Source organism: Leptinotarsa decemlineata, unplaced genomic scaffold, assembly GCF_025532065.1.
Source record: "Leptinotarsa decemlineata unplaced genomic scaffold, Ldec_3_MD MMD2_P_RNA_scaffold_2, whole genome shotgun sequence".
NCBI classification, from domain to species: domain Eukaryota; kingdom Metazoa; phylum Arthropoda; class Insecta; order Coleoptera; family Chrysomelidae; genus Leptinotarsa; species Leptinotarsa decemlineata.
The window spans coordinates 19,217,132-19,235,686 of NW_027412529.1; the positions used below are offsets into that span (position 1 = coordinate 19,217,132).

Below are 18,555 nucleotides of genomic sequence, written 5' to 3' on the forward strand. Positions count from 1 at the left end.
ATATTATTTTATAATTTTTTTGGCGAAAACATGGTATTTTTAATATTTAATATCGCATGAATTACCTGATACATCGAACTCAACTTCTGGCAACATTGAGATAAGATATGGTGGTTCTTATTTCAGAATGGATTTCAAATCTTATTTTATACAGAGTGTCTCAAAAATACGTCTCAATTTGTATCTTCGATAAACGACCATAACTAAATTTTTCAAATGGAACACCCTGTATATTATTAAATTTTCTAATTCAGTCAACTAATGTGAACAACTTTTATCAACTATGTTCTATAGCTATCTCTGACCGTTTATGAGATATGAATTCTTCTATAATTTCAAATACAAAATTCGGGGAAAAATGTATTATTGAAGATATTGAATAATGAATAATGACTTTAAATTAGTTCAGAAAGGTTTAATGAAATACATGATTGAATTTTCATAGTGGGTGTATGACAAACATTACTATTTCGACACAAGAACGAACGCTTTTCAAAATTAAATTGATAACAAAAATAATTCTACACTAGAAAACAAGAGATAATATTGTGAAACTAGCTTTGCAATTATTTGACAATTGCAAAGCTAGTTGACAATTGTGTAAACATTGATGGATTGATGTTATTACGTGATCAGTCATCGTGGCTCTTCGGATTTCCGACGCCTTGATTTCCTCGAAGACACATCTAACCCGATCTTTCAGTTCCTGTTCCGTATTGATAGGTATTCTATATGCCTTTTCTTTGATTTTTCCCTAGAGGTGAAAATCTAGGGGAGTCAGATCCGGTGATCAAAATATTTTTCGGATTTCAACTTTTCTTCGTAAATGCAAATAGAAACTTTATCATCCATGAGCATACAAAAAACATTAAAACTGAATTTTTGTTGGAATCCCCGTTGCTCAGAAGTGATTATTTCGACAAATTAATATTCCCTCACGTGAAAATTGTGATTCATCAGTCCATATAATTTTTTTCAAAAAGTTTGGATCTTCGTTTGTCCATGTTAGTGCCTTTTCGCATAATTTTACCCGTTTTGGTGAATCATCTCTATGCAAAGCTTGCAGCCTAATTAATTTATAATCGTGCATATTATGTTTTTGTAAAATTCTCCATATAGAAATTCGAGATATTCCCAAATCAACCGCAGCACTAGATACTGATGCATGAGGATAAGCATAAAAATATCCTAATATGTTCATTTAATTGTCCATATCACCAGTCACCGGACTCTCTACTTCAATACGACAGTCGGACAGTTTATGCTTGAGTAAGTTATTGTATAGCGAAACGCGTGTCGCGGTTTTTGTAAAACCCTTTATAGTGAAAATCATACAACAAACTATATTAATTAGTTTTGAACAAGTTATTGTCAAATCTATTATTTTGTTTTTTAAATCAGACTCAGATCATGACACACCGTTATTCTTGCCGAAATTTGGTTGTGAAATTAAAAATTAATGTTTAAAACTCTTTTGATATCCGAGTAGATGATTGTAAATAGAAAAAGTTTCACCATAATATGTATTGAAGGAGTAAATTTTCCAAGGCCCGAGACCTACGCTGAAATTTTGAGAATGTGTATTATGCACTTGATTTTTGATTTTATTGGAAATATTATGCTTGTGTAGGAGCAATTTTTTTTAAAATAGTTCATATCTCATCTTAGAGATAGGTATAGGACATAGTTGATCAAAGTTGTTCACATTGGTTGGCTAAATTCAAAAATTGAATAATATACAGGGTGTTCCATTTGAAAAAAAATTAGTTATGGTCGTTTATCAAAGATACAAATTGAGATGTATTTTTTCAGACACTCTGTAACTTTTTTTCGCCAAAAAAAAGTTACAAAATAATTAATATTTTGAAAACGATGAGAGATAAGTATAGAACATGCTCAACAAAAGTGATTTGGATTTTGATGCAGAATTCAAAAATGATATAATATATAGAATGTTCCATTTGAAATTTCCAAGTTGATGTCTGTTACATGTAGATGTGGCAACATTGCGGTAATGAAAATATTTTCAAACGATAGATCACAACCATTTTCATCGGTAACCAAAATTTGAAACTCTTATCTTTTGTTGTTCTCTAGATACGTCTAATAGTCCATCGAATATGGAATACCCTGTATATGGTAATAGTTTCTCATGCTCTAACACACTTTATGTAGGAATCTTAAGGTTTTTGCAGATATTCTTTTGCTGTTTATTTTAGAATTTTTGCTTCATATTATAAAAAAACAACAAAGGTTGCCTTCATTTCATCTATAGCCTATCTCTCCATATTAATATCAGAAACACTTCTTAATGTACACTGTCTCTTACTGAAGGACTTACTGTGTGAAGTAATTATGTGGTCTCTCACTGAACTGGGAAAACAGAGGAATTAGATTCCTGGTGATGTCAAATTTGAATTGTAAAGCACCTCCTTCGCTGAACCTATTGTCAAGCACCAAATCATCAAACAAATATGTGTCTAGTTGTTTTGCAATTGAACGCCAGACGAATGTAAATAATTTACTTTGCAAACCCTTCTGCAGCTGATGGAGACGTTTTGATAAAATTTCGAACATCGGACATGCTGTGGGTGTTAGGGACAGACTACGAAACTCTTTCTCCAGCTTGATAGCTGACCACCTGAAAAATTAATAGCATGAAATTTTTAACGAACAAATTATTCAGTACCGTGATTTCCTAATTATGTACATATGAGAATAATTGATAAGAATCTAATCAGAAAACTGGCAGAGCAGAATTATAATTTTTGGTTTTCATACCCAACTTTTCTTTTATGACTGCGGTAGACATTATCAATGGTGATGAGGTAACGAATGAAGTGCTCTGGTTGTCCCCACAGCGGACACTACATTATTGGTGTCTGCTGTGGTGTCCGGTTTTATACTATCAACGGTCGGAATGCTTTGATTTCTATTGGTTGGATTAAACGATTTGATTTGTGTGCAATGGGGAATGTTCCTCAATTTGGGTTATTACAGCAAATGTAAGTTTGTACAAAATAAAGTTGAGTTTAATTCACGAGTTTTTCAAATTCACTTTGAAAAGTATTCAAATTGATGTTTATAATGTTGGGTTTTAATTTTTAAAAGGATTTGTTTCTAATTCACATATTGGCAACAGCGCCTATATCAAGTTGAAATAATTTATATGTACCTAGATATTCTACTTTAAAAAAGGAAAATTATCTTTATAAATCAACAATTAAGGCAAAATATAAATTATAGTTCAATACCACCTCCACAAGCCACACAAACAACAGTTGTTTTGTTATTTATTTATATAGAGGAAGATAGGTTAGGTGCACAAAATGTCATATGCCACAGAATGTCTCGGAACTCGGAACATAAGTAAACAGAACAGCACGGCTCTGAAATATGTCGTCTTTGTTTGTCTCATACAGGTAACAGATTCATTGTCCTTTATTAGCTATAACCGATGTTGCCAAATGGTGAAATAGAAACGAATCCCTTTAAATGTTATCTCATTCTTCTTTTTTAAGTATTTAAATAATTATTTAAAGAAAAATGTTGAAATGATAAGTTTAAAATGCGTTGTTTTAGAGTTCTTTTATGAAAAATACTTGATTTTCGTCAGGAGGAACATTCCCCATTTAAAACAGGTAGTCAGATTTAGTTTATGGTAATTCCCTCTTCAATCCAATTGAAATCTCCCGTGTTTTTGTATTCCATTCTGGATAAACACAACGAGAAACTTAAATTCAGGACAACAAAAACAATCAGAAATGTCTAAGGTCAGCTAAGGACCGCAAAGAGCCTTAATCAACAACGGGGATATGCTAGATCCCTTTTGGCTCTTTGAACATAAGAGAAATTGTCGCCTCAGTCAAACCAACAAGTCAACTGTAGCCAATTACGCACTGAAAGGAGGCACCTACCTACATTATCTGGTTCAATGAAACATAAATTCTTGACAAAACTCAGAATTACTTTCTGAAACAATATAGAGACATTTTCAATTGAAAGGAAGAGAAAATCAACATAAAATAAAATATGGTTATCTGTTCGAAATTGCATACAAATCAAGTCATTCAGTTCAACCAATAGAAACGAAACAACGCTCACCACCAATGGTATAAAAGCAGAGAAAGACACAAAAAAATGTCTGCTGTAAGGACATCCAGAGCACTTGTCGTAAATGTAATGTCAGACATATGATGGAATTGGCCGATACTTGATAAAAATCCATAACTAACGTATCCAAAAACACTTTTACAAAAAAGCCGTGTTTCGCCGTGCAATGGCAAACCGAGTTTGTAATGAATTAAATTACCTGAGCTTATTTCCCCGTTTCCACATTTAAAAAAATATTTAGTACCAGGGAGTTATTTTATTTTAATTGATCATTCAGTAAATTACCCAAAATCTTGAATCTATTATTAATAATAATAATAGCATTTATTACCCAACAGTTAAAAACCATTTATAGGGTTAACTAAGTATGTAAAAAAATTATATCGATCCTTATAATTACAAAGTTACAATTTGAGAAAATGAATGAATATTATAATATAATAAAATAAAATAGAAAAAAAAAACTATACCAGAAAACTAAAAATTCTTCATGAAATACTGAAATGCAGTGTCAACAATATATTCTAAGGAATCATAATTGATATCACACAAATTTAAAATTAAATTGAAATTATTGCAAATGCTAAAGATAGGTGACTTGAGATACAAATTAGTTCTGGCCAGTCGGCTGTAAAAAGTTTCTGTAATTTTAGTTCTGAAATGAAGCACACAGAAAGTTATAAAAGATAACACCTCCATAGCATCCACATTGTTGTGCAGTAATTTATACAGAAAAATTATTCCAGGAAGTTTTCTGCGTAATTCAAGACTTTCAATACTGAATGTTATGGTAAGAGATTCATATGGAATACCTCTATCAGGATAGATACCATAAGATTTGAAGTAAATAAACTTCAGGAAACGACGTTGAACTTTTTCAATTAATGTATTATAGCAATTGTAGAATGGAGACCATAGAACAGAGCCATATTCTAATTTTGACCTTACGTAGGCTACATAAAGAGTCAATAGAGCAGATATGTTTGAAAAAGATCTACAATTGCGAACTATGAAGCCATAAACTCTCAAAGCTTCATTTACTTTCGATCTAATATGGTTGGAAAAAGACCAATTTTGATCAAAATATACACCAAGATGTTTAATTGAGTTACTTCGTGACAGTGAAATGGTATCTACTCGATAATTGTACTCGATGACTGACATTTTTCTACTATAAGACACTACTTTACATTTGGATGCATTGAGACATAGTTTGTTTACTTCACACCAAGTCTGTATATTTTCTAACTGTCGTTGTAATATATTACAGTCTTCAACAGTTTCGGCAGGTAAATATATTTTCAAATCATCTGCAAAAAATAACTTATTACAATAGACATAATTACTGAGGTCATTAATAAATAATGAGAACAGAAGTGGTCCGAGATTCGACGTCTGAGGTACTCCAGATGACGGATTGTAATAAAAAGAATCATAGCCGTTATAAGATACAAACTGTTCGCGTTGAAGTAAGTAGGATTTAATGAAAAGTACTGCTGAATTATGGAAATCAAATTGGTGGAGTTTTTGTAAAAGGATCATGTGATCAAGTCGATCAAATGCTTTAGCAAAATCAGTATATATCACATCAACTTGACCACGATTATCTAAGACATCACTAATATTTTGGGTCAAAATCAAATTGGTGGAGTTTTTGTAAAAGGATCATGTGATCAAGTTGATCAAATGCTTTAGCAAAATCAGTATATATCACATCAACTTGACCACGATTATCTAAGACATCACTAATATTTTGGGTCAATACAATTAAATTTGTTATGGTGAATCTGTTTGACATAAATCCATGTTGTTGCGGAGATATGTTATTACGAACTGAGGAATGTACGCGATTGTAGATGACAATTTGGAGAAGTTTTGCAAAGTTCGATAGGATTGAGATAGGGCGATAATACCGAATATCAGATGGATCTCCAGACTTAAAAATGGGACAAACTCGTGATATCTTCCATAATTCAGGAAAATTATTATTTTTAACTGCAAGATTGAAAAGTGTCAGTAAGGGATGGACCATTACACCGATGCAATCTTTTACAAAAAAGGACGGTATCTTATCAGGACCAGAAGTGAACTCATTTTTTAGTTTACGTGCCGCAATCAAGATTTCCTCTTCACTGATGTTTTCAAAGTTTATATTATTATAAAAACAATTTGAATTTGATAATCATGAATGCAAAGTATTTTCATCAACTGCAGAGTGTGAATATGTAGTGTGAAAATATTTGCAAAACTATTTACAATTTCATCTGGAGAATCAATAGTGAAGCCATCATATTTCATCCTACCTGGAATACGGGAGGTTCTATTCTTGGAATGTACGTATGACCACAATGATTGAGGATTAGATACTACAGATTCTTGTATAGAATTTAAATAAATATCATATGCAGCTTTGATTTGGTTTTTGATGACAAGTCTAAGGTTCTTGAATTCATAATTGTACTGCATATTACCAGTTTTCTTGTACTTCTCGCGTAGTTTAGCTTTCTTTTTGATATTGCAAATAATCTCGGATGTATATCATTTGGGATATTTATGTTTGAACATTTTTAATATTATATATTATAATAATATTATATAAGACATCATAGAAATTATTAACAGCTAAATTCACATCATCACAATTCCGAAGGAAAGACCAGTTCGTGGAAAGTAGCGCATTATATAATGCAGAATAATTGGCTCGTTTGAAATTATAATTTTTTTTGGTTTGGGTTATCATTTGAGTTGTAACTAGTTTCGCTAATCAAAAAATTATTAAAATCAATAATTCAAGCTGGATGATGAGGCACATCTTCAGGAACCATTGGAGCTCTGTCTCTTGTCACCTCACATCTCATATTGGAAATGATCAGGTCCAAGAGCCTATTCGAGTCATTCAAGATATTATTCCATTGGTTCATATTCAACAAGTTGATCATATTATAGGGAGCGTGGGACTTGTTATCAAGAGCGGAGACACATACAAAGTTAGGAGCATTGAAGTCACCAATCAAAGCTACATTTTTGGTCTGCAAAGTTTTTAGCTGTTCTAATGATTCATAAAATAGTTCGTAAGTCTCTGTACTTACAGATGGTGAAATATAAATAACACACATAAAATGTAGTGTGCTTTAAAAAGCATCTACATATAAGCAAATCAATAATGGAAAAATTATTATCAAATAAATCTACATTTACTATTTCACTCTGAATACTGTTTTTTATAGCTAGTAAAACACCACCGCCACTTTCTCGAGATACAACATTTAATTTATGGTCTTTTCTGAACACTGTGAACCTTTCAGAAAAATATTCACTATTGGTTTCTAAACATTCTAGAAGATTGAGTTTCAAACATTTCTAAATGTAACACGTATTCATGATTGAACTCATGACTTTCTGCTAAAAGGTGGTTTGCAAATGTGGAATTGGTCTTGCTATTTATAAAACTACTTCTATTCTCTCTAATTCTTTGGGAAATGTTTGGCCAACATACAGTTTTGGGCAAGAGCCACAAGTCAGCTTATACAGGCTGATTCACGGTGGATGGCACATTAGACGTTTCTGGTGAACCAGACAACGGATCACTTTGAAAATTTAATGGAGGGCATATTCGGACATTCTCTAGCCAACTAAAATATTTTCGACAATGCGGTGTTGCCGCTTCTATTAGAAAGCAGTAGCAACTTTGATTTTTCAAATGGAACACTCTGTATATAATATTATTTTTGGAATCTCCAACAATTGCCCGACAACTTTTCTTGATATTTCCCTATACCTATCTGTTACCGTTTTCGAAATAAAAATTAATTTCAATTTTTTTCTTCGAAAATCATGACTTCTAAAAATGCCGATATCTTTTAGTTAAGAAGTACTATGATATCGAAATTTGGTTTGGAGTTAGGTGATACTTGGACACTTCCCACACGTCAGCCTAATCTCCGTTACTTCAATACAGGGTGGTAAAAAAATACAGTTTTTTCGTTTGCTTGAAAAAGTTGCTGAAATTTGATTATTTTAAATGGAACACCCTGTATATTATTGAAAATTCGGAAAGCTGCTGAAATTTGCTTTTTTTCTATGTATATCATACCTATACCTAAACTAGTCAAGTTTCGGACTTATGAACATTTATTTGTGAAAATGTCCCTTCAGAATGGTATTTCCATTCGGTATTTGGTAAGCAGGCCATGATTACTATTTGACAGTAGCGTTGTGACATTCTCCTAATAATATCGACATTTTCGTCACTTCAGAAGTTGCAAATACCTTCAAAACGATGGAATAAAACTATTCAAACGAAGTTCTTATGAATTTGTTTATTATTTTTGGACAGTGTGACAAAATTATCAGCAGAACATGTAGAAAGTTCAATGAAATGTATCCGAATCTACCGCCAATGAACTTCAAGAAATTTATACGAATTCAGAACAATTTCAATGCATTTGGATCAACTTTAAAAGCATCAAGAAACTTGCCTCGACCCGTAACTTTCGAAGACAACCAGATTAATGTCTTAGCATATTTTCACGCATTTCCCGAGTCATCGATAAGAAGTGCTGAAGAAGATTTGGGTATAAAATATTCATCGGTTCAAAGAATCTTGCGAAGACATAAAATGCATGATTATAAATTCACCAAAATTCAAGCAATGAAGCCTCAAGATCCTCAACAGAGAGTAGAATTTTGTGAAATGTTGTTGACACCAATTCAAGAAGATCCACTTTTTTTAAATAAAATTATTTGGACTGATGAATCGAAATTTTCGAGAGAAGGGATTTTCAATAGAAAAAATCGTCATTATTGGTCCAGTGAAAATCCTCACGTCACAAAAGAAGCCGGATTTCAAGAAAAATTTAGTTTTAATGTCTTCTGCATGTTGATGGACAACAAATTGAGGTACGTGATATACGAGGAGTCATTAACATCCAGAAGCTACCTGAATATTTTGGAGAATACTGTAGACAGTTTCGTGGATAATCTGCCACTCGAAGATTATCGAAACTGTTGGTACCAACTAGACGGAGCTCCTGCACATTGCACAAGAGAAGTGAGCGCAGAACTGGATAGACTATTTGACGATCGGTGGATGAGGCGCTTGGGACCATGGAATTGGCCAGCGAAATCACCCGATCTTAATCCATTAGATTTTTATTTGTGGGGAATGTTTAAAGAAAAAGTTTACAAAATACCCGTGCGTTCGAGAGATGAATTGTTAGAAAGGATTGCCCAAACATTTGAAGATTTGGATCCCAATGAAATCAGATCTGCCACCACGAAAGCAGTCAACACCCGCATTTTAAAGTGCTTGGAAGTGAACGGCCAGCGATTCGAACATATTTTGAAATATTCCACATGATTGTTTTACTTTTTTATAATTATTCATATCAATATTTCCAATTTCAAGTTTCTTGGTGCTTTTTTAAAGTTTATCCAAACATATTGAAATTGTTCTGAATTCGTATAAATTTCTTGAGGTTCATTGGCGGTAGATTCGGATACATTTCATTGAACTTTCTACATGTTCTGCTGATAATTTTGTCACACTGTCCAAAAATAATAAACAAATTCATAAGAACTTCGTTTGAATAGTTTTGTTCCATCGTTTTGAAGGTATTTGCAACTTCTGAAGTGACGAAAATGTTGATATTATTAGGAGAATGTCACAACGCTACTGTCAAATAGTAATCATGGCCTGCTTACCAAATACCGAATGGAAATACCATTCTGAAGGGACATTTTCACAAATAAATGTTCATAAGTCCGAAACTTGACTAGTTAGGTATAGGTATGATATACATAGAAAAAAAGCAAATTTCAGCAGCTTTCCGAATTTTCAATAATATACAGGGTGTTCCATTTAAAATAATCAAATTTCAGCAACTTTTTCAAGCAAACGAAAAAACTGTATTTTTTTACCACCCTGTATTGAAGTAACGGAGATTAGGCTGACGTGTGGGAAGTGTCCAAGTATCACCTAACTCCAAACCAAATTTCGATATCATAGTACTTCTTAACTAAAAGATATCGGCATTTTTAGAAGTCATGATTTTCGAAGAAAAAAATTGAAATTAATTTTTATTTCGAAAACGGTAACAGATAGGTATAGGGAAATATCAAGAAAAGTTGTCGGGCAATTGTTGGAGATTCCAAAAATAATATTATATACAGAGTGTTCCATTTGAAAAATCAAAGTTGCTACTGCTTTCTAATAGAAGCGGCAACACCGCATTGTCGAAAATATTTTAGTTGGCTAGAGAATGTCCGAATATGCCCTCCATTAAATTTTCAAAGTGATCCGTTGCCTGGTTCACCAGAAACGTCTAATGTGCCATCCACCGTGAATCAGCCTGTATACTATTTGGTGAAAATCTCGCAAAGTGTTTTCGAAACGTCAGACATAAAACCTGCAAACCACGGCCAACAAACCAGGAAAATAGCTTTGACAGAATAGTGGTCTGAAAAGTTTCCGACCTAACAAAGATACAAAACCTTTTTTTCATTTTTTTTTAATTTTTCAAAATAGTCTCTTTTTAAGCCTACACAGTTGTCCTAGCGATGATCCCATATCTTTAAGCCGTCCAAATAGTACTCGGCGTTTATATCTGCAAAATAATTGTTCGCGAAGGTGATTGCCTCTTCATTTGATAGAAATATCTGTTCTTCGAGCGCAATTTTTAGATGAGGGAACAAAAAGTTGCTTGGGGCTAGATCTGGCGACTACAGCAGATATTCAAGCAGTTCAAACCGTAACTCGTAGATTTTCGCAATGGCAACCGCTGAGGTTTGAGACAGTGCGTTGTCTTGGGGAAACAGGATTTTCTTTTTCTGCAAATGTGGCCGTTTTTCCGCATGTTCTGCCTTCAGCTTGTCAAGTAATGATGCGTAGTATGCTCCTTTTTGAAGATAATCGATTGAAATAACTCCATGACTATCCCAAAAAACAGTCGCTATCACTTTCCCAGCAAAAAAACAGTTTTTGCTTTTTTTGGAGCCGGTTTCCCTTTTGCAGTCCACTGTTTGGGCTGTATTTTTGTTTTGGGCGTATAATGATGTATCCAATATTCATCCACAGTGGTTAATCGGCGCCAACAGAGCGTTGGAAATGTTGATTTGAACACGTTTTTGACCTAACGTAGGCAGAATGCCAGTATAGATTCCGAAAAGGTAGAAACACTGAAATGGCGATACTAGATCATAACAACAAAATAACAACTTTTGAAAAACTAGAGTGTACAGAAATAACTTTTTGTGATCTAAGCAAAGCATTTGATTGTGTATCACATATAATTCTCTTCAATAAATTAAAACTATATAATTTTTCTGACAACAGTATACAGTTGATCAACTCATACTTGGAAAATCGATTTCAAACTGTAAAAGTGGGCAATTCTCTATCAACAACAAAAAAAAATACTACTGGTGTACCGCAAGGATCTATTTTGGGACCTCTATTATTCATAATTTTCATTTATGACCTACCATATCGGGAGAAACCGATATCATATATTTTATATGTAGACGATACTACAATCCAAACAAACGCTAAAACAGCATATTTTTTCTTGTATGAATCCATTATTTCTTATGGTATTGTCGCCTGGGGATATGCTACAGACTGTGATAGAATATTCCGACACCAACCGAAAGAAATTAGAATATTAGACAATATCGACTACAGAGATAAATGTCGAAATTCATTCATTACATTAAAAATACCAACCTTTCCTTCTCTCTATATCACGGAAAATTTAATATACTTGAAAATTAATCTATCTCAATATGAAAGTTTTGAAAATGTACACGACCACAACACTAGGCATAAAAATGATTTGAGTACAAACTACTGCCGCTTAAAAAGATGTCAAAATGGACCAAATTTTTGGGCTGTGAAACTTCACAAAAAATTACCACAAAAAATAAGATATGCTAATAAAAAACGCCTTCTTCAGCCCCAAAGGATTCCTGCACTGTGATATAAGTTCTTTAACCATATAGATATCTGTCGTTGTTTTATAATACCGAATTTTAAATTTTACTGCTTTGTTTTTAAATGTGCTCGTCGACATAACTTAGATATACTTATAAGATATAAATATGTTTTATTAAAAAACCTTTTTCTTTGAATTGTAAGCATCTATTGTTTATGTGAATATTATTAGATGCCTGACATATGCTAATTTTATTAATATATATGTATTGACTTGTGTAAATACTAATGAATGTATAAAACCCAATAAATTATCTATCTAAATGCGGCACCCAACGCGCGGACCGCTTTCTCATGCCTAAATATTGATGTAATATGTGACGTCTATTTGACATGTTTATAACCTCTGCGGTCGTCTAGTATCATTTGCTGAACTTTGGCGATATTTTCGTCAGTAGTTGCAGTTTTTGGACGTCAAAAATGTTCATATTCTCCCAAACTCTTACCGCCACGTTCAAATTCAGTTGCCCAAAAATTTCACTGTGGTAAATGATGCTGCAGACTCCTCATATACAAAATCCAACTCATCTTTGATTTGCGTAGGTATATTGCTTTTCAAAAACAAATATTTAATGACAGCTTGATACTCGAGTTTGTTCATAATAATTTATTGAACAAAATTACAATTTTGTTCAACTGGCTATCGACCGAAGTCCTTCCGCACGTGTAGTAAAATTGCTTTGAAATAACATGGCTTATTTTACAATAAAAAAAAAATTATATGGATATAAAAAAAAAGAAAATATTATTTGGATATAAAAATGAACAAACAAAACTATTTCATTGATAAAGTTGTGTTAATTTTTCTAACAGTGTTTCTGTTGGGTGTCGATGTCGTACTCTTGCATGGGGGTTTCTTGTCACAGCATACTTTCTAATGATTTCTACATTGTCATCTTTTCTAGCAAACTTCTGAGTAAGTGACGGTAGTCTGTCCTCGATAGGGATAATACCAGTGAGTTGGTGCAGCAGAGGGTTTGGAGGGTTGTGTTTGAGGTTATTGGAATGCCTTTATCTTGTTATTTTCCTTATAGCCGTTGTTTCAGATACTTTAAGTGTTTTCAAGGCCCTTTGTTTGATATTGAGAAACAGTGGGTGCGAGTATTCAATAAGTGGACGACAGATTAATTTATATATTCGGCTTGCTGTTGATATGTTTGCACCAGCTCTCGGGTTTGTCAAACTTGTGAAATATGCGGCTCTTGCAATCACTTTCTTTTTTTTGTTATTGACATGGCTGTTGAAATTTAGTCTGGAATCAAGCGTAACACCTAGGTAATCAACTGTCGATTTGGCATGTAAGATATGTTGGAAAACGTTGATTGTTGGAGAAGTTGCGGAATTTCGATGATTAAATATGATGAACTGAGACTTAGATGGGTTTGGCTGGAGCCTCCATTTATTGTTATTTGTTATCGTTGCAAGATGTTCCAAATTGTTAATAACTTTGTCTAGCTTTTAGAGCAGTGTCATCTGCATACTGGAGAATATATGCTTCATGCCTGAAGTGGTTGATATTCCCTTGTTGGTGATGATAAATATCAGAGCTGTATAAGTTATATAACAATGGTGAGAGCGGTGAACCCTGTGGAACTCCCTGTTCTGGGATAAATTCGTCTGAAAAACGAGTTTGCCCATTTTCATAAAAACACTCACATCAAATCACTCAAAAGACTGTTACATAATAACTGCGCGTCCAAAATGAGTGAAACTTTGGTAACAGTCATCAGATGAACAACGAAAATCACTAGCTTCTATCTTCATGTTGAGGTCGGAAACTTTTCAGACCACACAAGTATTATCAAAATGTGTTATTTGATAAGCAGTTTAGAAGTCTTTACCTTTCTCTTCGATAGCTTTTACTCCTACTTTTAACCTCAGCAATAACTGTTTCAGCTAACGTATGGAGAAGATCCTTTCTCATATGCCTATAGAGAGACAGGGTTTCTGCAAATACTGTGTCCGTGTCTACATCGGTAAAGGGACTCTCATCAAAATCAGCTAAAGTAGGACTAGGAGGGTGTTTCGCTGTCTCTAGTTGGCTTTTGTAGTAATACAAATTCAAATAATGCTGAAAAAAATATTAACTTTTTGCCTGATAGTTAACTAGCATGAAACCAGTATACTAGTATTTGTGCCCATTACAAAGAAAGGTAAGCAAAGAGAAAATTGATAAAAAAGTCTTGTAGTTTTTATCCTTACCCTTGTTTATAAAAAATAAATCAGGCAAATTTGTTTTAATAAATACTTACTAACATAGTTCCCCAATCAACTAAGACTTTTTCTATGTAGTAAATACTATTAGTGATACTTGGTATCTTAGATTCAATAATGCTTCCCTCTTCTGCATTAACTAGTTGCAATAATCTAACCCTGAAATCGTCCAATAGTTCCAGCTGCAGCTCTAAAAATTGCAGTCTATGACCTGGCTGAGATAAAGATTCATATCTTTCCGTTATAGTTTGCAACAAAGTTATGAAGGCATCAGCGCAGGTGGTTATCTTCAAATCTTCAACATCAGACGTGAGAGGTTCAAATGCATCTAAGGAATTTGGGGGAAGCATGGCATCCATTTTATCGATTGCATCTAAAAAAAATGATTCTCTATTTTTCGATTTGAATTTTTTATCCTTTCTATAGTGGATAGTCTAACTTAATATAATTATGTTTTCATTCTCCAAAGTTATTCTAGAAACTGTTAATTCTGCAAGTACTAGTTATTTGTTAATCCATTTGAATTTCTACCATATGAATTTGTGCAATGTGTGTGAAGCAAAATTTTAGATTCAAGTTTTATGGAAAAATATTTCCAATGAACTGACTGCAGAATGCAAAAAATAAGTCCTCCAATCCTGTTCAAAAATGCATCACAACTATAATAAGTCACCTTTGACTTATTTTTGAAGTGGAAGTATCCCTGAGTTCTTTAGGTGTGAACTGGGGAATGAAATCGTGCTTCACAGAAATACTGAAATCTGCATGAATACCAAATGTTTTGAAGATTGTATAGACTATAACTTGAAATTTGAAAACTATATATTGCAAATAAATAAAAAGTTGACTTCTGAGTGTTCCGCTGTTAGGCTGGTACCTAGTGAACTGAGATCCTCAGCTGCAAAAGCTGTTTATCATGCCTCGATAGAGTCCCATCTGAGATATGACATTCTAGTCTGAGGATTTGCAAACAAAAGCGTCATGTTTAAAAAATCTGTTTAAAATCTGTTTTTCCGTTAACCAGCTGTCGCACCCCTACGAACGACAACCCTCAGAAGTCGAAACTTGTGCGAGCCAAGGATTAACGAGGTCTTACCTTTAAACGTGTGATTCCTAACACATTCCTAACATCATTTACCTGATAACGTAAGAGATATAAATAATTATAAGGATTTTGAGAAGGCTGCTCAATTTATATTATATGAATAACCTTATTATGGTAAGGAGGAGTTCCACACCGATCATTTCAATTGAACAATTTGTGACATAATTGACCAATACTTGATGAAAATCTATAATTTACTAAGTAAAACTCAACAATTTGTAATATCCCTCAGTTCCACTTTCAAATTTCGACCTGTTAATTCAGAACTTATTGTATACATTTTCAACATTTTCATTTATTTATCTGCAATGTGTATTGTCCTTATACTTACACTACACTTTTACTAATACCTATCATATTTTTTAAGGACAAAACACAAGCAGTACAGGAAAATCCTTAAGGCGCTCTAAGAGCGGTACCTGTGCGAAAGTAGCGATTCACATTGGATTTGAATCGCTGGAAGTTAAATCCATTCGAAAAACGCTATCATTGTACTCACATTTTTTTTCCATGGCAATCCATTTAACAAACACTGGTGCCTGTGTGAGTACAGCTAGAATACTTGGCTGATTTGAAGGATACTCATATGTTTCTCTCAATTCTCTGTCAAAACCAAGCGCTTCATCAATTGAATGAGAAAATGTAAAATCATCAAACTGTAAATTAGGTAAATCAGAATGTAATTTTTCTACCGCCAGTTGTACAAGCCCTCTGATCAACTCTAACTGAAAAATAAAGAATTTGTATATTTTTTTTGCTCAATTCCATTGTGATTTCGAAAATTTCTCAAATGGAAATTAACAGGTGATTTTTTTTGTATTTCACCCGTATCTGAAATGATTTTATTGAGAAATACTGATTGCTGCACCCAATGTTTACAACATCTGAAGTTCCTTGAGGATCGCATATAGGCCTAATAATCTTCATTATGGTTATTAACGATGTGGCAGACATACACAGTTATCATTTAATGTTCAGGTGATCATAGGGTAGTTGACGAGTTTGTGATGCAGAATTATTACAGCTAGACTTGAGCAACTTATCTCGTTGGTGTGTTACTGAATAACATTCCCAAGAATTGTGAATCCTATTGAATATTCTCATGAAATCAAAAATATTAATGTGCCTCAGACCAATTACGTTAAGAACTTGGGAGTGTAGTTTAACATTAAGGTAACCTTTAAAGGTCATATTGATCACAACTGAGATTTGTTCCAACGATCTAAATAGAAGTTTTCTGTATTTACTATATTGTTCTTTGGTACGCTCAGTTTTAGAATGTAATCGTGGAATATGGGAGTCCTCTACATCAGACAGAAATTACGAGCAATGAGAAAGTGCAAAACAAGTTTCTGAGGTCATATGCATTTGACCTAGGGCATCAGAGGACTGACTATGAGTACACTGATATTCTACTCTTTTTGAATACACCTACTTCAAAGCAACTTGAAATTTTTGAATAAAACCATAAACGGTAACATTCCATGGTACTAGTTATCATTAAAATGATATTTAATATTTAATATAATCATATTATACAAAAGCACTGTAACAATAGGATTCTCAAAATCAATATACAATTTTTATACAATTTATACAATTGAAGATGATAACAATACAATAAATATGATAAATATGATATATATACATATATACACGTATATATACATACACATATATACCATACATTTTTACTAGGAAATATACTATACATATTATAGTTCAGCAAGTTAATCGAGGATTTGGTTAGCTATACTTATTTCTGATTACATTACTGAGTTTGGCACCTAAGTGATTGAACACTTGTATTGTGCAACTCTATTATATATGCGGATTTCAAATAAGTCTTGTAATAAAATGGCTTAGGAATAATATTAAAACATAATGAAAACTTCATAAGCGTATGTCAGCAATGAAGTGTAAATGTTGCATTAATTTATTTATTCAGTATTTTTAGAAAGGTGTAATAATTATGAAAAATATATTTTTTTGATAGAACACTGAATTTCTTGAATTTTTTTTTCTTTTATACTGGATGGAAGAAGGTTGAATGCTTTAGGTAAAGTATATATTAAACATCTATGAACAATATTTTTGTTGTAGTTGGGAATTCTTAAGTGATGGTTTGTAGTACTTCTGGTTGTATAGTTATGTGAAGGATAGTTCTGATATTGCTTGTATTTGTAGGCATATATACATAGGCTATGAAAATATAGAGATCTTATGTCACCAACGTCTTCATTATAAAGTAGTGTTGTCTGATAACGTTTTGTTTTCCTATATATTATTTTTAATATATAATTTTGAGTGACATTTAGTTTTTGTAGAGCATTTTTGTACATTCCTCCCCATACTAGAATACCATAACGAAAGAGTGATTCGGCCAGTGATTTGTAAATTAATAAAAGGAGATTTTTAGAGAGGATATCTCGTAGTTGATAAAATTTATATATAAGCTTCCTCACTTTATTTGTTAGATAGTCAATATGGTTACTCCATTTTAAGTTTTTATCTATTTAACCCCTAAGTACTTGATTTCTTTCAACTCTGTGATTTCCTCCTTGATGTTCTTAATTTTTATACTACTGAAGGAGGGTCTATTAACATCTGTTGTTGAGAATGCAATATAGTGTGTTTTCTTGACATTCAGGGATAATTGGTACTTATCCAACCAGTTTTTGGCAATTTCCATATCTCTTTGCAGAAAATCTTTTGTCTCAGTCCATGTATTGCCATTAAACAACATGACGGTATCATCCGCATACGATATTACTTTTGCATTTGTTGATGAAGATAAGAATGCGTTGATATATGTTAAAAAGAGAATAGGTCCAAGTACTGTGCCCTGAGGTACTCCTATTTTTATCGTTCTTGGATCACTTAAGGTGTCATTCAGTTTAACTATTTGTGTTCTATCTGAGAGATAACTGCGAAAGACATTCAATACTGTCCCTTGTACTCCATAACATTCCAGTATATGGAGGAGCTTTTCATGATTCACGGTATCAAATGCTTTCGCTAAGTCAAGAAACACTGCGATACATTTCTTATTAGCATCTAATTTTTCAGTTACTTCTGTTATGACCGAGCACATTGCATCAGTGGTAGACTTACCATTTCTAAATCCAAACTG

The 18,555-nt window shown here is 32.9% G+C and overlaps 1 protein-coding gene across 1 annotated transcript in view; it reads right to left on the bottom strand.

Annotated features, from left to right (window-relative positions):
- Positions 1-18,555, bottom strand: part of LOC111507807 (RAD50 interactor 1) — a 28,182-nt gene that overhangs the window by 2,516 nt on the left and 7,111 nt on the right. Inside the window, exons 7-10 of the mRNA XM_023163166.2 lie at positions 15,922-16,147; positions 14,356-14,690; positions 13,945-14,174; positions 2,342-2,641 (exon numbers count right to left, since the gene is read on the bottom strand). Of these exons, the coding sequence (XP_023018934.2) occupies positions 2,342-2,641; positions 13,945-14,174; positions 14,356-14,690; positions 15,922-16,147 (1,091 nt within the window). The remainder of the gene's footprint in view (positions 1-2,341; positions 2,642-13,944; positions 14,175-14,355; positions 14,691-15,921; positions 16,148-18,555) is intronic.